We start from the raw sequence: 20,873 nt of genomic DNA on the forward strand, positions 1-20,873 counted from the left end.
ACTGTTAACTGGTTCGTATATCCCAAGTTATACGGTGTGGGCTGGTATGAATCTTGCCCTTAGATTAACTAAAATCCTTTCCTCGTGCTGTCCGTCTCCTCTGGGCACAGTTTCTCTAACTGAGGTCTGGAGGAGGGGCATAGAGGGAGGAGCCAGTGCACACCTATACCTAAAGTTCTTTCTTAGTGCCCATGTCTCCTGCGGAGCCCGTCTATACCCCATGGTCCTTACGGAGTCCCCAGCATCCTCTACGGACTAGGAGAAAAAGATTTACCGGTAGGTTTAAAATCTTTTTTTTTTTTTTTAAATCTTTTAGCTAGTATTATAATCGTTGATATCAGATGCAGTCACTTTTCACTGATATGTGACACTAGTTTCTGACTAACAATAAATTTGCAGGAAATGTATTTGCTGATTGCTGTCTTATTTAGGTTCTCCTGCATGCAGTCTTGTTGATGATGATCAGTTTGCTATGGCTCTTTCTGGTACATCTGGTGGGAAGAAAAAATCTAAGAAGAAAGGAACTGGTTTGTATTTTAGTACATTTATTATTATTATTTGTGTATGCAGGGCTTGCTAACATTTTCTAAAATGTAGGAGCTAGGATGAAAGTGTAGGAGCCAGACCACCGCACTCCACCCCGTAAGAAAAAAAAACCCTGAAACCCCCCCCCCCCCACCCTTAACGGATTTACTGAGCAGCTTTCCCCCACCCCCTAGACAAGCTAACCCCCATGTCCACACAACTAAGGGGTTACCCGACCCCAGGCAAACCAGCCCTTAACAGCCACACGGCTATACAGCTACCCCCGGGCAAAAAACTCCTGCATACAACCCCACACGCACACTGCTGCCACATTTATGAGCAGCTAAACTCCCTGAGCAACCAGACCACATGGCCATACACCTAAGGGGGTATCCCCAGACAAACTACCCCCACATAGTCCTCCCCTGGCAAACCATTCCCCCCCACCCTGTGGACAAATCACTACCCACTCAGAAGCTGTAATCCCCAGCCACGCATAGACTCTTATCAGACAGCTCTATGCAGCCAGAGTTTGGAGACGTCAGACCGCTTAGCCTGGGGCAGACAGCGTAGGCTGGGACAGACAGGCATAACAGTCAGCGCAGGCCAGGAAGGACACTTGACACATGCACTCCTGTGCATGAAATGGGCGCCACAATACGGGCACACCCACAAATCTCCGCTGAGGCTGAAGAGGTTCTGCTTCCTCCCTTCCTGCATAATCTGGTAGCCAGGCAGCAAAATCTAGGGGTCATGGAAACCCTGCCCCTGGGATTTGTCGAGCCCTGGGTGTATTTCATAAACAAAAAACAATTATATTTGTACAGATGAGTTAAGGTAATTATATCTTGACTGCACACCATGAGATGATAGAAATATTTTTCCATGTAATCTGCCCATTTTAGTGTGTATTTGTATTTATTGTTTCTCTTACGTCCTAGAGGATGCTGGAGTCCATATTAGTACCATGGGGGTATAGACACGTCCACCAGGAGCCATTGGCATTTTAAGAGTTTAACAGTGTGGGCTGGCTCCTCCCTCTATGCTCCTCCTACTTGACTCGGTTTAGAAAATGTGCCTGGAGGGGCCGGTCACAGCTAGGGGAGCTCTACATAGCTTTTTTAGTAAAAGGTTTTTTTTAGAGTTTATTATTTTACAGGGAGGCTGCTGGCAACAGCCTCCCTGCAGCGAGGGACCTAGGGGGGGGGGGGGGGGGATCAGTTTCCGCCCTGCGGGGTCTGAGCCACTGTCTCCGCTGACTGGACACTGAGCTCCAGAGGGGATAGATCGCTCCCCACCGCAGGGGAACGCTCACCCCGGCAGCATGCCGCCACCCCCTTGCAGAGCTGAAGTGTGGCAAGTGAGTCATCGGCTCCCTGGCAAGCGGGGAGCCGATGTGAAGATGGCGGCTACAGGGTAGGGAGCGCAGTACTGACTGCGCTCCGGGGGCTCAGCGGTACATGGTGTGGCGCTGTGAGGGGCGCCCTGAGCCTTAACCCTACACTGACCAGAAAGCCTGTCAGGGCCCTCGGATCTCAGCCAGTAGAAAATCCTCAGGCCAGTATAATCTTGGAAGAGCAGGAAGACAGTGCCATTAAGGGGGCGGAGCTTCTCAGAGCAGATCCAGCAGCGTTCAGCTCCATTTTTACTGCCTGTGAAGAGCAGCCCCTCCAGAGCAACTCCAGTTATCTGTACGGTACCAGGGGGTTGTAGAAGGGAGGGGAGGCTGTGTATAGACTGTGTCGCCTATTAAGGGACACAGTGCTGTTTAAGGATCTCCCTATACCTGTATAGCTCTGTGTGTGGGTTGGCTCCAATCTCTGTGTCTCTCTGCCGTTCTTGGAGGGTAACTCTGTCTGCCGTGTACCCTGTGTGTATGTGGGGTGTGCAAGCAACTAGAGACTGTCTCATATGCTGCAGAGGATATATCTTCTCAGGAAGATCCCATCCCATGTAATCAGGATTTCACTGTTGTAGCGCAGATCCCGGCTAGGGAACCGTAGTGGTTAGCCTCTCTTAGGGGGGCTATTTCTCAGATTTCTGAAAGGGTTGCAAGGACTGAGCTTGCAACTCGGGTATTGCAGTTCACTATGGCAGTATGGTCCGATACTGCTTCCCCGGGGCCCCATGTGGTACATTCTCACAAACATGCTCTTGCCCAAATTACGCAGGATGACACGGATACCGATTCATCTGACACAGCAGACGGTGATGGGGATGTGTCAAGGGGGACGGCATCACTTGCTAAGGGGGTGCAGTTGATGATTGAGGACGTGCGGGATGTGTTCAATATTTCTGACACACCTGAGCAGGTTGGGGAGGCTTTTTTCACAGACTGTAAGAAAGCCCCTCAAACCTTCCCTGCTTCTAAGGAATTAAATGCCATTTTTTGAAAAGGCCTGGGAAAACCAGGAGAAAAAATTCCAGATCCTAAAATGGTTCTGGTTGCTTTTCCCTGCCCGGAGGATGATGGAAAGAAATGGGAGTCCCCGCCTATAGTTGACGCCTCTGTTTTCAGGCTGTCAAAACAAGTGGTTTTGCCTGTCCCGGGATCTACTGCGTTGAAAGACCCGGCGGATCGCAAGGTGGATGCTACGCTCAAATCCATATACACAGCTTAAGGGGCGAAACTACTATTGCCTGTGCATGGTTTTCAAAAGCAATAGCAAAGTGGTCAATCACTCTGCAGGAGGACTTAACTACGATGGATAAAGGTGACGTTGATTTGTTTTTACGTAACTTACAGGATTCTGCAGGGTTTCTGGTGGTATCCATGAAGGATCTGGGTTCTATGGCTGCGGGGATCTCCTCCATGTCCGTCTCGGCTCGCAGGGGTCTCTGGCTGCGCCAATGGTCTGCAGACGCGGAATCCAGGAAAAGTGTGGAGAGCCTACCCTATACAGGTCAGGCTCTGTTTGGGGAGGTGCTGGATGCGTGGATTGCTACAGCGAGTAAGTCTCCTTTTCTCTCCTCAGCTGCACCGGCTACGAAGAAGCCTTTTTCTCCCAACACGTCAGTCCTTTCGGCCCACTAGGACTAGAAAGATCAAGCCCTCTCACACCTTCTTTAGAAGTGGTCGTGCCAAATCCAAAAAGCCTGCTCCAGCAGGTTCCCAGGACCAAAAGCCTTCTTCTGGTGCCTCAAAGTCCTCAGCATGACGGTGGACCGCGCAGCCTGGAAGTAGGTCAGGTGGGAGCGAGACTCCGGCATTTCAGCCACGTCTGGGTGTCGTCTGGCCTGGATACAGCATATTGTGTCCCGGGGGTACAGGCTGGAGTTTCAAACTCTCCCACCTCGGGGGCGTGGCTTATCTGTGGTTGCAGCAGGACATATAGTGGAGAAGCTCCTGCATGCAAAACATATTAATTACTATATACAGGGGCTTTCAAGGTGTCATCCCGTTAGGCTTGGCTCCCCTGCATGATCTAGAGCCTCGGAGGTGGGTTGCGGAGCCGGGGGGTCATTAATTTGGCTTCTGCAGGTTGCGCCCTACCCCCGTGAGTGAGACCGCGGGCTCAATTTTTCTATCACCCCCTCTGCGGGCCCTCGACTGCCGGGGTGTCCCCCTGCCCTCACTGCCGCTTCACCGCCGCTTACGGGACCCTGGTCTCAGGGTGGACTTCAACTGCGGCACAGCTGTGTTCCCCCCCTGCGGCTGGAGACCATTGGCTGGGGATAGCGGGGAGCGCCCGGCGGAAGACGCACCTGTGACTGCACCCGGCGCTGTGAACATCCGGCCAAGGTCGCGCTGTCTGCCCTCACCTCCGGAGATCGCTGCGGGCGGCGGTAGCCTGTGCTGCGGGGTGTCTGAGGCTCCGTTCCTGATAAGGCGTCGGCTGCCTCCTGGATCCCGCCTCCCGCTGCCCCGCTCAGCTAGCGGTTACTGTACAGTGCCTGCTACTTAGCCCTGCTCTATGTGTCCCCCTCATTAGCCCAGTACATTTCCAGGGAATCTGGGCTCCGGGGTTACATCTCCTACAGCTGTGGGCTGACCTCCCCTCAATTTTTTACATCAGTGCAGCCCCCAAAGATGGGTTTATCTGCTCCTGCTATATTCTATGTTATATTCTGCATTGCATAGCATAGCTATTTCCAAGGCTTGGAGCTCCACCTGGTGCCCGTTTTGATATATTACATTTTCCCTTATGGGATATTGTGCCCTCACATGATGATTTTGATTTGATTACTATTTTTCCTGCCTTCGTCCTAGCCCGGGATATGTATTGATTGGTAGCCTCTTTTGTGGAATCTTCGCTCTCATCACCTGCAGTTTCGACCTTCTTCCCAGTGCGTCTCCAGCTCTGTTATGCCTCCTAAACGCCAGAAATCCTCCAAGTCAGTATCTCAAATTTCGTTCTTTAAATCTCCCCCTCAACCATCCAAAGCTATGGGAGATAAACCTCAGTTGAAGAACGTTGACCTCCAACCTCCCCCTACCACTTCTGACACATCTTCCCCGAGACCGCCCTCTCCCCCCACGGACGTGGTCAGCGACTCTGATGCATTAACTGTGGGTACGATGAAGATGCTAATGTCGCAGTTCAAATCAGAAATAGCAGCGGAATTCCGCTCTGCCCTACAGGCGTGCCAACAGTCCATTGACGAGATTGGAGATCGTACCAACCATTTGGAGACTAAGATGGAGGAGGTTGTGGGGTCTCATAACCATTTATTTGACTCTCATGACGCTTTGGAGGCCGAAGTACATAAGCTTAGAGATAAGCTCACGGATCTCGAGGACAGATCTAGACACAGTAACCTTAAGTTGCGCAGAGTCCCAGAGACTGTGTCAAACAGTAGCCTCCATGACTTCGTTGTCAATTTATTTGGAAAACTTTTACCACAGGTGTCCTCAGCGGATCTACTTATTGACAGAATCCACAGATTACCTAAAGCCAAAGCTGCCCCAGACAATGTTCCTAGAGACGTTCTTATGAAATTGCATTATTTTCATATTAAAGAAGCGATTTTGAAGGCGTCCAGACAGTCATCGGATACAGCAGCGGCTCTCGGGGATCTGCAACTATTCGGAGACCTGTCCCAAACCACCCTCTTCAAGAGACGTTCAGTTCAGTCCATTACGTTGGCCTTGAGAAAGGCTAACATTTCTTACCGCTGGGGATTTCCTACTAAGCTTCTCATTGCGCGCGAGGGTTCCACGATCGTGATTGACAACGTCGAAGAAGGACTGAAACTCCTAGAGTCTTGGAACATTGCAGGTCCATCTAGTGGTGGCCCTTCCCCTCATCGCAGACTCCAGCAGGACTGGTCCACGGTGGAGTAGGTGGTTGTGGCTACTTCTTTTGTTGCTGCCTATTTCTCTGCACTAGGGCTTCACCCAATGCTGTGTTCACTATATATTAGTCTGTTATCTGCATTTTTATGATACCTCCATATGTTTCTTTGTCTTATATTTGTCTGTTTTTTTATGGTTTTTGACCGTTTTAGAGGTTAGTCGCTAATGTGGACGGCTGTGAAGCTCTTATACGGCTGACCTGCCGATTTCAATGTACTACCCTTCTTTACTATTATGGTTACCAGAATTGATGTTATTTTACCTTATTTGCTGCTGTGGGACTGTCGGTCCGGCCTCTCCTCTGAGGGCCCCCTTCCCCTCCTCGGCATAGTCTGTAACGTCTTGAACATATGTAGAAGTGGAGATGTGTTGGGGGGGGGGGGGGGGGGGGGGGGGGGGGGTGCTCGGGGGGGCGGCTGTACTGGCAGTTCATTTACTTTATCCCTAGGTTGGGATGGCAGGTGGGAGATGTGCCGCTACCCCCCAGCTGTTCTACACAGATGCCGAGGCAGGGTGTCTGGTTTTGGTCTCAAGGGAGACCAGTTGCGTTGTTTATTGTGTTTTGTTTTATTCAGTTTTTCCCTTTTATGTGTGTTTTCTTTTTTATTTCTTGTTCTGTGAGCCATTCTAGGTTTTCATCACTGTCAAGGCAGCAGTCTCTAAGTCCTCTACCTCGTTTGCATCACGCAGATCTCTTTCTTGATCCATGGTGAATGTTATTTCAATTAATGCTAAGGGGCTGAACTCCCCCCATAAGAGAAAATTAGCCCTTACCTACTTCTCTAAACAGAGAGCGCATATTGTAGCCGTACAAGAGACGCACTTTTCGAATCTTAACCCCCCGCGTTTCACTAATGCTAAATACCCCCAGTGTTGGGGCGTGGCCACGGCAGCACAGGAGTAGGAAGCAGATCCCGGGAGCTCCCTGGATTAAACATCCTCCTGTAATATCCTGGCCCCTTTGGTGTGCCTGAATACCCTGCTTTTCTTCCCTACGCTGCAGGGCACCGGCAGGCGATTTCCCCGCTCTCCCCGGGGTCTGTACGGCCGAGGAGACATACTTCCGGATTTGCGGCCTATACCTCCTCCGGATCCCCGGCCTCAATTTTGGAGATTCCCGGCCCCACTGCTCTGGACTGCTGCTTCCAGTCATAGAGGGAACACTCTCACTTAAAGGCTGACTGATATGTAACTGGTGAGTGACTTCTACCTCCTGGGATCAAATTACACTTTGACTTCAGTTGCTGTCTTATTTTACATACTAAATAACTGCATCGCTCCTGCTCTCACCTATATTCTGGGACGCTGCCAGTACTTTCTTTTACATTTGCCTACTACTTTGGAGACCAGCTGCGGATGTGTTTCTGCTTATTACAACCCTAAAATTCACTCATTGCTGAAGTCTCCTACGCTTTTGACCTGAGATTATACCGGAGTGTCTGTTACTACCTATTGTCCGTCATGGTTCGGGACGGCCAGCGCACGGCTGCGGCGAAGCTGGAGAAACTTGCCAGACAACCTAACCCACTAAACCAACGGGCCTCGCAGGCCGCTTCGCAGGGGGCCTCTCCGTCCCACTCCTACTCCCCATCTGCAACAGCTGCTGAATCCCCTAACACACCCGCAGCTCCATCTCTTCAACAAGTGCTGGAGGCAATAGCTGGATCGGAACAGCGTCTTTCAGATAAGATGGAGAAAGTGCAGTGTGATCTCTCACTGCTTCGGCAGGACGTCCAGCGCATACGAGAGAGAGTGGGAGAGGCAGAAACCCGTGTCTCGAATCTGGAGGATATGTGCGGTCCTATGAAACAATCTATTTCCACGGTAACCCAGCAAGTAACATCCCTTCAATCCAAATTACTAGACATGGAGGGTCGGCTGCGTAGAAATAATGTGCGATTTGTGGGCCTGCCGGAGAAGGAGGAGGGCTCCCAGCCTGAGGTCTTCCTGGAGTCATGGCTTAAGGAACTGTACGGCGCTGAATCCTTCACGGCACAGTTTACGGTGGAGCGTGCACACCGGATACCATCTCGTCCTCTACCTCCTGGCGCCCCTCCGCGCACCTTCATCGCCAAATTTCTGCATTATAAGGACCGTGACTCGGTCCTCCGGTTGGGACGCACAAAAGGCCCCCTTACCAGAAACGGGGTTACCGTGTCTGCTTTTCCTGATTTTGCCGCGGAAGTCCCTGAAGGATCGAGCCCAGTTTATGCCTATCAAGAGGCGCCTCAGAGACCTGAACGTCTCCTACTCTATGCTATTCCCCTCCCGACTCCGGGTGGTAGCGGACGGGGAAACCAAATTCTTCAATTCCCCTAGAGAGGCGGCCCAATGGCTGGACAGATATGCTCCGGGAGCGCGCCAGATGGCCCCGGATTGAGGCCCTGCACTGTCTAATGATCGGTTGGGACCACCAGAGGCATCTACTCATTGTCCAGGGAGCCCCCCCTTGGCGTTGGTGGCTCAGGACTTTTCTTTTCTTTCTCTTGATCGCTTGACTTTGGTTAAGGGTTTTGTTTAGTATTTAGCCCTTGAGAGATAGAAACGATAGTTTGGGATTTAAGTATGCCGAAGTTAGGGGTGGTATACGGGGAGGGGGGGGAGAGTTCAGCGAACAGCTTGTTGCTGTGCCTTACACAAGTTTTTTTCTTTCTATAGTTTGTTATTTTTCTCATGCTTAAATTTGTTTTGGAGTACATTTATTTTGATGTGGGAAGTATGTCTGATGCATTGGATACTGTCGATTGAGAGTCAGGGATTGAGTAGTATAGCACTGTTCTTACCCTCACTAACAATTTCCAGGAATATTCGCTGGACTGTATCTTTAGGTTACTACATAGAATATTACCAGATCTATGGCTAATTTGAAATTTCTGACATGGAATGTTCGAGGTTTAAATAATAAGATAAAGCGTTCCTTAGTATTAACTACACTTCGGAAATATGGCCCGGATGTTGCATGTCTCTGCGAGACTCACTTGGAGGGGAATAGGTTACTGTCACTTAGAAAACCCTGGGTGGGCTGGGCCTATCACGCTTCTCACTCCTCTTCCTCCAGGGGTGTGTCAATCCTGATAAAGAAATCGGTCCAATTTGAGCTGGTATCGGTCAAGACTGACAAATACGGTCGATTTGTGTTCCTGGAATGTAGACTAAGTTCCCAACCCTACTACATACTGGCGGTTTATATCCCCCCCCCATTCTCGTACGATGTACTACAGCAAGCCGCTTCATTCATAGCCTCCTCTCCGGACACCCCGGTAATCTGCTTGGGTGACTTTAACAATGTCATGAATTTAGCTTTAGACAGATGGCGCTCTCCGCAGGCTGCTGGGGTCCGCTCTAGTCCTACTAAATTTGCTGATTTTCTGAATAATTTGCAGTGGGTGGATGTGTGGAGAGCTCGGCACCCTACGACTAGACAGTTTTCATGCTTCTCTGGCACGCATGGTTCGTTCTCCAGGATCGATCTGACCCTACTCTCCCCCGTTCTTCTCCCTAGGGTGGTTGACGTCCAATACGAGGCCCGGGGTATATCTGATCACTCCCCTATGGTGTTGACTCTCGCTATGGTGAGCCAGAGGGGTCAATCTTATTGGAAACTGCATCCTTCCTGGCTGCTGCAAATAGGTGACTGCTCTGACCAGGTGACTCAGTGGGAGGGATACTTTACTGACAATGTAGGCTCGGCCCCCGGAACAGTGGTTTGGGATTCATTTAAGGCATTCCTAAGGGGAACGTATATTAGACGTATTTCTGCCCTCAAAATGTCCTGCAGGGAGAGAGAGCGAGCCCTTGAGAGTGACGCCAGGGATTTGGAATCTAGATACTTGGTGGATGGCACCCCTGCGCTGAAGGTACGCTGGTGGGTGGCTCATCTGTCTGATAAAAACTCGCGCTCGCTTCTATTTCAGGCTACTAATATTTACATGCAGGGCGATAGGCCAGGTGGCCTGTTGGCTCGATTGGTGCACAGTGACCGCCCAGGTTCTACAATTGCTCAGATGACCGGTAGCGATGGCGCCCTTGTGAACACCACGCCGGAAATTGCGCAGCTATTCCGCTCCTACTATGCTGAGGTCTACAGTTCACAACTGGTAGACTCGACATCAGACCTCTCCGCTTATTTAAGTAATATTCCCCTACCCACACTCCCCCCGGAGGCCTCTGAGATGCTGGAGGCACCCTTAACTCTGGAAGAGGTAACGGCGGCTATTGGCTTGTCTCCCAGCGGCAAGGCACCGGGCTATGACGGCATCCCCTCAGAGGTATACAAGACCCACATTGATTTCTTCGGTCCTAGGCTTCACGCCCTGTATTCTGATATTTTTGTTAATGATCAACTTCCCCCCTCTATGGCGGAGGCGATTATTATAGTGATCCCGAAGCCCGGAAAAGACCCTAGATCCCCAGAATCCTATAGACCGATATCATTGATTCCCACTGACGCTGAGATCCTGGCAAAGATTTTAGCAGTTCGACTCAACACCGTAATTACTTCCATTATCCACTCCGACCAGACCGGCTTTATGCCAGGGATGTCCACTTCTATTAACCTACGTAGATTATATACCATTTTACAAATCCCATATGACTTCCCCTCTGACTCGGTAGTGGTCTCACTGGATGCCGCCAAGGCATTTGACAGTATCGAGTGGTCCTATCTATGGGAGGTCATGACAGCTATGGGTTTCGGGCCTAATTTTATAAAATGGATTAAATTGCTTTATCAGCACCCGACTGCCAGGATCTCAGTGAATGGCTATATCTCTCCCTCGTTCCGCCTGTTTCGCGGGACCAGGCAGGGATGTCCTCTGTCCCCAACCTTGTTTGCCCTGGCCATCGAACCCTTGGCCTGTCTAATAAGGTCCCACCCAGGCGTGGTGGGCATTCATACCGGCCCTCGTGAGGATAGGATTGCCCTTTACGCTGACGACATGCTGTTGTTTCTGCAGGATTACACCAGGTCTATGCCTACAGTGTTGCAATTGATTGAGGAGTTCGGTGTATATTCAGGCCTTCATATTAACTGGTCTAAGTCCTCTATTATGCCTGTGATTGCCCCCCCCCCTGCTGCTCCTAAAATCTCCCTACCGCTATGTTGGACGGCGAAATTTAAATATCTTGGGATTCAGGTAACCAATGACCCCTCTGACTTTACACCTTTGAACCTTGATCCGATCATGCAACAAATTACTCGTAAATCCAAGACTTGGTGTAAGCTTCCATTGACTGTATCTGGCAGGGTCAGCCTCGTAAAAATGATAATACTACCTAAGATTCTATATGTGGTTCTGCAATCCCCTGTATATATTCATCCATCCTTCTTTAGAAAATTGAATAGTGTCCTGTCTTCTTTAATATGGGCTAGCAAACGTCCTAGAAAACAACTGAACACTCTCACCAGGCTGCGCAGCGACGGAGGTCTGGCCTTGCCAAACTTTCAGATGTACTACTATGCCGCTCAGCTGTCTCATATTAGTGCATGGGTGCAGGATACTGGCGTCACTTCTCTACACTGGGTATTTGTCCAATGCTACTTCCCCGACTTATCCCCCCTGCAGGTGTTGCTGAGTGGGAGCTTGGCCCGGTTCCTCCCTCCTCTTATATACCAAGCCATGAAGGTGTGGCAGGCACTAAAAATTCTTTTGAAATTTGATGGATTGGACCCGGACACCCCCCTCTGGTATTCTAAATGGCTCCCTGAACTGTATGCGCTCGAGGGGAGGGAAGTTTGGGCCCCTAAATCAGTGATTTCCATAAATCACCTTTATACGGATAATACGCTCAAATCCTTCCAACAACTAAAAGATGAGTTTAATTTGCCTAACTCCTATTTTTTTAGATACCTCCAGCTCAGACATGCCTTACAGTCCCAATTCCCCCCCTAAAATTATACCATTTCCCATTAAGACCTTTGTAAGTATGCTGGGTCGAGTTAAGATGATTTCCCATGCTTATGGTTATCTACTCGCCAAACTCCATATAGATCCTTTGACACGTCTCCGTGTCAAATGGGAGCAGGATCTGGGCCCCATAGATGAAGAGAACTGGGCCCTTGCTTTGGAAACTCCGTGCACGGTTACCAAATCCATCAGGTATCAACAGATACAATACTTCCTTTTGCATAGAATATATATGACCCCAGCCAGACTGGCCAAATTCGGGACGGGTCGTGTGGGTGACTGCCCTAAGTGTGGGATGACTGCAGGTACTTTTTGGCACCTCATTTGGGATTGTCCGGTGCTGCGGGCTTTCTGGGCGGGGGTCGGATCGATTCTGGGGAACACAGGGGTGGACGAGGCCATGCTTACTCCGCAATTTTGCATCCTGGGAATGGGTAGCTCTGACTTTGTGTCTGGTCCAGAGGGCCTATATGCTCGCAACATATGTGCAATGGCGAAGGTGAGCATTGCGAGGCTATGGATGGCCCCTGAGGGCCCTACACTCCCCGCTCTTAAGGCACTAATAAACGACACTGTTTTTAAGGAACGATACATTTATATGAAACACAATGCCTCCGCTAAATTTGAAAGAATTTGGTCTCCATGGCTGGAATCCATATACTCCGTCCCAGACCCTACAACTTAATGGTGATAGGGTTACTAACAGGTCCTGGATTTGCCAAGTTATGATCTTCTAGGGCCATAGGCTTCCCTCTCACCCAATGGGTTGTGAATGAGAGAGTGGCTCTGTGCCCATCTGGACAGGGTAGGATTTAGAGTGCTAGTATCCCCCAAGGCGTCCTCTTCCCCATAATGTTTTTTGTCTTTGTTTTTTTAATTTTTTTATTTCTGGGGTTCTCTGTGTTTGGTTTCTGATTGTTTTCTTCTCTTTTAAAGGGTTTTACTCGGACGGATTGTCCGTAAGAGTTATATTTGAGGGGGGGGGAAAAAACAAAACAAAGTATAATGTGATTTCATGAATACTAGAGTGTACGGATAATGCAAAATAATGGTATATATAACTGTACATTCCTATGCGCCTATGAGCAAATGACATAGTTTGAAAATAAGTCGAAAGTGAATGCTGTTCCCCGATGAGGACATGTCATTACGTGTTTAATGTGTTCCTGTTATGCAATGTCTGTATGCAAACTACTCTCCTTCGAAATAAAAATACTTTATTTAAAAAAAAAAAATACCCCCAGTGTTTTACGGCTAATGGCCCTGTAAAAAAGCCCGGAGTAGCCATTCTTATTGTACAGAACTGCCCGTTTGTACTTTCGGCCCAACACTCGGACCCCGAAGGTAGATATCTAATATTAATAGGTCATTTGGAAAACGTGGAGGTTACTATCGCCTGCTGCTACGCGCCCAATACCAAGCAGACCCCTTTCAGCAGAAAGCTTTTTCATACCCTTCAGGAAAAGTCCAGGGGTGCTGTTTTGCTTTTGGGCCACTTTAATTTAGCTCCGGATCCCAGCATGGATAGGTCCAACCCACCTATGATCCCTCGTCCAGTCAAACCTCGTGTATCCTCAGGTCCTTTTAGAAACCTATTGGCTGAATACGGCTGGTATGATGCTTGGCGGGTCAAACACCCAGCGATGCGGGATTATACCTTTTACTCCCGTGTACACAGATCATATTCCCGAATTGATTTAGCCATTGTAGATAGACCGACTTTGTCCTCGCTACGCAAAATTGATATCTTGCCAATGACTTGGTCAGATCAAGCCCCCCTACTTCTGTGCTGGGATGTCTTTGCCTATAATGCCCCCCCGGGCCCCTGGAGACTGGGCTCTCACCTTTTGAAAAGACCGGAAGGCCTCCAGGCGATACAGAAATCCTTGGAATTGTACCTGAATACTAATCAGCCATTGGATACCTCTACTTTCACCCATTGGTGTGCGCTGAAGGCTATTGTCCGAGGCTCAGCGATACAAATCGCGGCCATATTTAAACGTGAATCGCGTCAGCAACTTGCCTCTGCTGAGCAGGACGTGGCCTCTTTGGAGACGGCCCATAAAGTAGACCCCTTAAACAAAACTATTTTCAATAGGCTTTTAGCTGCCCGAGACAAAGTTAATTATTTTGCGCTTGCTGAAGTTCACCGTAACATTCAACGGCTTAATCAGACATACTACTCTCTAGGCAATAGGGCAGGTCGACTTTTGGCCCGCAAACTTCGTGGCCGCAGAGCTCGGGAACGAATCCAGGCAGTTTACAATTCCAAAGGTGCCAAGGTCATGGACCCTTTTGCTATAGCCAACACGTTTGCGGACTACTATTCCCAGCTATATAATTTGAAAGATGACCCCGATACTCCCCAACCTCACCCTCTAGAAATATCTGAATTTCTTAGGAATCTTCCTCTGAAATCACTATCGGCTCAAGACGCCGAATTCATTAACTCCCCATGGACCCTTGAGGAAGTTGAGGGGGCCATTGGCTCCTTTCCTCTAGATAAAGCACCTGGCCCTGATGGCTACACATCCAACTTCTATAAGCAATTTAATAATATTCTGGCTCCTATTTTACTAAATGTCTTCCATGAAGCCTCTAATGCTTCTTGTTTCCCTAAAGAAATGCTGGAATACCAAATTATAACTCTTCTGAAACCCGGTAAATCACCTACTTCTGTCCAAAACTACTGTTCCATCGCTTTACTTAACGTTGATGTCAAATTATTCGCGATATTGATAGCAAATAGACTTGCTCCCCTTTTACCCACTTTAATTGACCCGGATCAGGTTGGCTTTGTAGTAGGTAGACAGGCTTCTGATAACCCTAGAAGAGTGATCAATATCATCGAACACTGCCACCAGTCAGATCAACCTTTGTTGCTTCTATCACTCGATGCTGAGAAAGCATTTGATAGGCTTCATTGGAAATATATCAACATACATTACAGAGGTTTGGTATTGGAGGTAATTTTCTTAGCGCCATTTTGTCCTTGTATTCCTGTCCTTCGGCTAGGGTGTTCGATAATGGGTGTTACTCTGCGAGTTTTGATGTAACTAACGGGACTCGTCAGGGTTGTCGCTTATCCCCGTTGATATTTGCCCTGGCGATTGAGCCGTTAGCGGAATGCATTAGAGGAGACACTCTAATTGTGTGCCCCCTCATAGGTGGGAAACAACATAAAATAAGCCTATTCGCGGACGACATTTTATTGTGTCTTCTACAACCAGAATCTTCCCTCCCCCACGTACATGCCGTGCTTGACCGGTATGCCAAGTTATCATATTATAGATTTAACACCACTAAAACCGAAGCTCTCCCACTAGATATCAACAACAGCGAGGTCCATTCCTTGAAAACTCTCTATAAATATTCCTGGCAATCACAGTCCCTTCGATATTTGGGAGTTCACTTCGCTAGAGAAGCGGATCTCCTGACATGTAATTTTAGCCCACTTCTCACGGCGTTCAGAACTCTTATCAAAGACTGGATGTTGCATGATGTTTCATGGCTTGGGCACGTGGCAGCAGCTAAAATGGTGCTTCTACCGAAACTGATGTTCCTCTTTAGAACCATACCTCGCCCCTTTCCAAAGAAGACTTGTAATGACTTTAATAAGATCCTTTCTAGCTATATATGGGGGGGAAAGAAACCGAAAATAGCTAGATCTACCCTTTCAGCCTCGAAGGTACAGGGAGGAGTTGCTTACCCCGACTTGGAAAAATACCACATGGCGTGCATTCTGAGCCACATCAGGGATTGGGTTGACTTAGATACAGCAAAGCCTTGTGTGCTTATAGAACAGACAGCTATATCCCCTTACTGTCTGACGGACCTGCTGTGGCTCCCAATGTCTGCTATCCCTGCGTCAGTCAATAGATGTAAAGCGATTTTATCTACATTGACTGTCTGGCATAATCTCCTCTCACCCGAAGCTAAACAATCACTCCCTTTTCTGCAGTTACCATTGAGGGCGATAGTTTTTCCGATTTCCAACATGTCTTTACTTTCTTGGTCTGAGTGTGGTCTCCAGACCCTTCAGGATATCCATGTACAGGATATATTAGCCCCTTTTGCACATCTACAATCACACTACCACATCCCGAAACAGGACTTCTACAAGTACCTCCAAGTACGGAACTGGCTTTCCAAGTACCGTCCCAACCCCTCAGCACATACCTGCCTTCCCAAGATGCTCCCCCTCCTTATTCGCACTAAGCATAGTTGGGGTAACATCTCCAAATGGTACAGGTACCTAGTTTCAGGAAGGATGTCGCATACTTTTGCTTCTCAAAGTAAATGGGAGAAAGATTTGCCCGATGTCTTTACGGAGGAAATGTGGTTGAGTATTTATCAATCATGCTTTAAAATTTCAAGAAGTGTTGGTCATTCAGAAATGTTTTTTAAATTGATCCATAGGGCCTATCTCACCCCGGATCGACTTCATAAAATATGGCCAAACGTATCTCCCTATTGTTGGAGAGGATGTGGACATAATGGGCACATTTTCTGGTCCTGCCGTTTTTACAACCACTGTGGAGAGAGGTTTTTGCTTTAATTTCTGACGTGTTGGGATATATTGTCCCCTTAGATCCCCTCTTAGCTTTATTCCACTACTCTCGACTACAGGTTGCTATTTCAGACAAGTATTTGTTGGGACATATTTTGATAGCCTCGAAAGCTTCTATTGCCCAACTCTGGAAATCAGAGAAGATCCCAGACATCGTCACCATTAAAATTAAAATCCACAAACACCATATCTTTGAATCGACTGGTAGCTTATTTTCCCCGTCCAGCTCTCCTACTTTTAATAAATGGCTGAAATGGTCTGAGTATGTAAAACGGAGCAATTCATCATGGGCATACACTCAATGCATTACTATTGCCGATCTTGATTCGCCTCCTATATGCACATAACATGATCCTGTATAACATAAGGAAAATGGTTAGTTATGCGTCTAGCTTTATCTTGTATTGGAGCTCATTCATCCTGGCCTCACTTAAAGGACTTCTTAACTTTACGCATTTAAGTTGTTGTGTTGCTCTTGACTATGATGTGTGATATACATGTTGACATGTTTGGCTCACCACCCCTTTTTATTTTGTTTTAATTGAGCGTTTCCACCGCAGATGGTATGTCTACTATACTGTTGCAGTTTTTTTTGTTTTGTTCTTTGTGTATGTATATTGTATTTTATTTTTTTCTCTTTTACTCTTTTGTTATGATTGTCATTCATAAAATTCAATAAAAAACTATTAAGCAAACTCTCCCACCTCACCGATTCTTCAAATCAGGCTTGCCAGCAGACAGCTATTTTACTGGATGCTATCTGAAAATTGGTATTGTCGGAGGTCATTGTACCAGTTCCATCTAATCAGTTGAACAAAGGTTACTATTCGAACCTTTTTGTGTTACCGAAACCAGATGGTTCGGTCAGGCCAATTCTGAACTTGAAATCATTGAACCCTTATCTCAGGGACTTCAATTTCAAAATGGAGTCTCTGCGAGCAGTTATCTCAGGACTGACGGAGGGGGAGTTCCTGGTGTCCCTGGACATCAAGGCTGCGTACCTCCACACTCCGCATCAGGCTTATCTCAGGTTTGCACTGTTAGATGATCACTATCAGTTTCAGGCACTGCCATTCGGTCTCTCCACAGCACCGAGGATCTTCACCAAGGTGATGGCAGAGATGATGGTTCTCCTCTGCAAGCAGGGGATGAACATAATTCCGTATCTGAACGGCCTGCTGATTTAAGGCATCGTCCAGGGAGAAGTTGTTAAGATCCATTGCTCTCACAACGCATCTGCTCAAGGAGCACGGTTGGGTCCTGAACCTTCCAAAGTCTCATCTGGAGCTGACAAGGAGGCTGCCTTTCCTGGGGATGATCCTCGACACGGAGGTGCAGAGGGTGTTTCTACCGGTGGAGAAAGCGTTGGTGATTCAAACAATGGTCCGGTATGTCTTGAAGCCGGCCCTGGTATCTGTTCATCAGTGCATCTGCCTTCTGGGGAAGATGGTTGCCTCCTGCGAGGTTCTGCAGTATGGAAGGTTTCATGCTCGGTCCTTTTAACTGGATCTCTTGGACCAGTGGTCGAGTTCTCGCCTACATATGAACCAGAGGATATGTCTGTCGCCGAGAGCAAGGATTTCACTCCTCTGGTGGCTGCAACTACCTCACCTTCTGGGGGGGGGCGAAGGTTTGGGGTTCAGGACTGGAACCTTCTAACCACGGGTGCAAGTCTAAGAGGTTGGGGTGCAGTCGCTCAATCCCTTCTTCCGATAAGCATCCTGGAGCTAAAAGCCGTATACAACGACCTTCTTCAAGCGACACACCTTCTACAGGATCGGGCTGTTCAGGTGCAGTCGGCCAACGTGACCACAGTGGCCTACATAAACCAACAGCTCGGAACGAAGAGCAGGGCTGCAATGTCAGAGGTGACGAGAATCCTCCTCTGGGCAGAAAGGCACGCTGTAGCGATGTCAGCCATCTTCATTCCGGGAGTAGACAACTGGGAAGCGGACTTCCTCAGCAGACACGATCTCCATCCAGGAGAGTGGGGCCTCCACCCGGAGGTGTTTGAGGAGGTAACCAGTTGGTGGGGGGTTCCTCACATAGACATAATGGCCTCACACCTCAACAAAAAGCTGAGGAGGTACTGTTCCAGGTCGAGAGACCCACAGGCTGTGGCGGTGGACGCACTAGTAGCGCCGTGGGTGTTCACGTCGGTGTATGTGTTCCCTCCACTTCCTCTTATCCCAAGAGTTCTACAACTTGTAAAAAGAACAAGGGTTCTGGCAATCCTCATTGCTTCGGACTGGCCAAGGAGGACCTGGTACGCAGATCTACTGCTGGAATATCCAAGGCCTCTGCCTCTTCGGGAGGATCTTCTACTACAAGGGCCGTTCGCTTATCAAAACTTACCACGCCTACGTTTGACGGCATGGCGGTTGAGCGCCAGATCTTAGTTCGGCAGGGTATTCCGAGCAAGGTTATTCCTACCCTGATACAGGCTAGGAAGAGGGTAACGTCTAAACATTTCCATCGAGTTTTGAAAAAGTATGTGTCTTGGTGTGAATCCAAGAAGTTTCCTGCGGTGGAGTTTCAACTTGGACGGTTTCTCCTTTTCCTGCAAGCAGGTGTGGATTTAGGCCCGAGATTGGGCTCCATCAAGGTCCAGATTTCAGCCTTATCCATTTTCTCCCAGAAACAATTGGCTGTCCTCCCTGAGGTTCAGACCTTTTTGAAAGGGGTTTTGCACATTCAGCCCCCTTTTGTGGCGCCAGTGGCGCCATGGTATCTTGATGTGGTGTTGCAGTTCCTGCAATCAGATTTGATTTAAGCCTCCTGTAGAGGCTCAAACCAGTTTCTCACATGGAAGGCAGTAACTTTGTTGGCCTTGGCTTTTGCTCGACGTGTGTCGGAATTTGGGACTTTGTCCTGTAAAAGTCCCTATCTGGTCTTCCATGAAGATAGGGCGGAACTCAGGACTCGTCCACATTTCCTTCCTAAGGTTGTTGGCTTTTCATATCAACCAACCTATTGTGGTGCCAGTGGCTACTGACTCCTCAATTGCTTCAAAGGCCTTGGATGTTGTGAGGACTTTGAAGATTTATGTGAAGAGGACTGCTCGTCTTAGGAAATCTGACTCTGTTTGTCCTCCTATGATCCCAAGAAAATTGGGTGTCCTGCTTCTAAGCAGTCGATTTCTCACTGGATCAGGTTCACCATCCAGCATGCCTATTCTACGGCAGGATTACAGTGTCCAAAATCGGTTAAGGCCCACTCTACTCGTAAAGTGGATTCTTCCTGGGCGGCTGCCCGGGGTGTCTCGGCCTTACAGCTTTGCTGAGCAGCTACTTAGTCTGGTTCGAACACGTTTGCTAAGTTTTACAAGTTTGATACTTTGGCCTCTGATGACCTCAAGTTTGGTCAAGCAGTTCTGCAGGAGCCTGCGCGCTCTCCCTTCCGTTCTGGGAGGTTTGGTACATCCCCATGGTACTAATATGGACTCCAGCATACTCTAGGACATAAGAGAAAATAGGATTTGAATTACCTACCGGTAAATCCTTTTCTCGTAGTCCGTAGAGGATGCTGGGCGCCCGCCCAGCGCTTCTTTATCCTGCAGTGGTTATTTGGTTCAGTACTACCTGGTTCCTAGGTAAGTTCTGTGTTCGTTCCTGTTTCAGCTGTTGAGATCTTTGGCCTGTTGGCCGGATTTGCCTTGTTGTGTGAGCTGGTATGAATCTCGTCACTATCTGTGTATTTCCTTCTCTCGAAGTATGTCTTAAAGTGCCAATGGCTCCTGGTGGACCCATCTATACCCCCATGGTACTAATATGGACCCCAGCATCCTCTACGGACTACGAGAAAAGGATTTACCGGTAGGTAATTAAAATCCTGTTTTAATTTTTTATTTATTTTGTTTTTATTTTGCTTTATTGTTATGGCTAGAATAGTGCTGATTTACTATTTCTCACAATATCCTTATGTTTGTGTTGTGCATTTTTGAAGCACTTAACTGCATGACTCCGCGCCACATCTATTGCATCTATCATCCTTTCTGTAATGACGTGCTTCCCACAGTCTGTCAGCCTACACCACACGCTTGTGCTTCAGATTCTATTTAGAAGAAACATTTTTATTATGGGAATAATAGTTTGGTTTTAGAGCCTGACCACATTTTTTACCTAATGGTTGTGAATATTGAATATTTTTGTCCATGTCTATTGATTAGCTAATTTGCTGATATATACTGTGGCTTCATGACACCTTTTGTTGGAGCCATAGGCTTTAATAGCTACTGTCAATCACCTCTTATGGATATTAATTATCTCACTGTATTGAACTATAGGTTGTAAAATGACCCCCTGACAGTTATTACCCCCACAGGCATCTCTCTGTACACTGTTCAGTTTACTGGGCTTGCTGCTTGAACTTTTATGTTGTAGAAAAACATACATGCTACAGACCCAGTCTCCTAGCAGTTGTTAGTCACTAGCATCATATAGGCTGCATGGGCAGTCTTCTTGCTATTTCTCTGTGGCCAGATCTCCTTTGGGAGAACTACAGGGTCCAAAGCGTTAAAAGTATTATATATACAAAGTAAACAGTACATTATTTCAAAGTGTTTGCCAGTGGAATC

The 20,873-nt window shown here is 48.1% G+C and overlaps 1 protein-coding gene across 1 annotated transcript in view; it reads left to right on the top strand.

The window, feature by feature from the left end:
- Positions 1-20,873, top strand: part of HLTF (helicase like transcription factor) — a 479,436-nt gene that overhangs the window by 315,961 nt on the left and 142,602 nt on the right. The window contains exon 12 of the mRNA XM_063915956.1: positions 432-527. Within this exon, the coding sequence (XP_063772026.1) occupies positions 432-527 (96 nt within the window). The remainder of the gene's footprint in view (positions 1-431; positions 528-20,873) is intronic.

Source organism: Pseudophryne corroboree, chromosome 4 (genome assembly GCF_028390025.1).
Source record: "Pseudophryne corroboree isolate aPseCor3 chromosome 4, aPseCor3.hap2, whole genome shotgun sequence".
NCBI lineage: Eukaryota > Metazoa > Chordata > Amphibia > Anura > Myobatrachidae > Pseudophryne > Pseudophryne corroboree.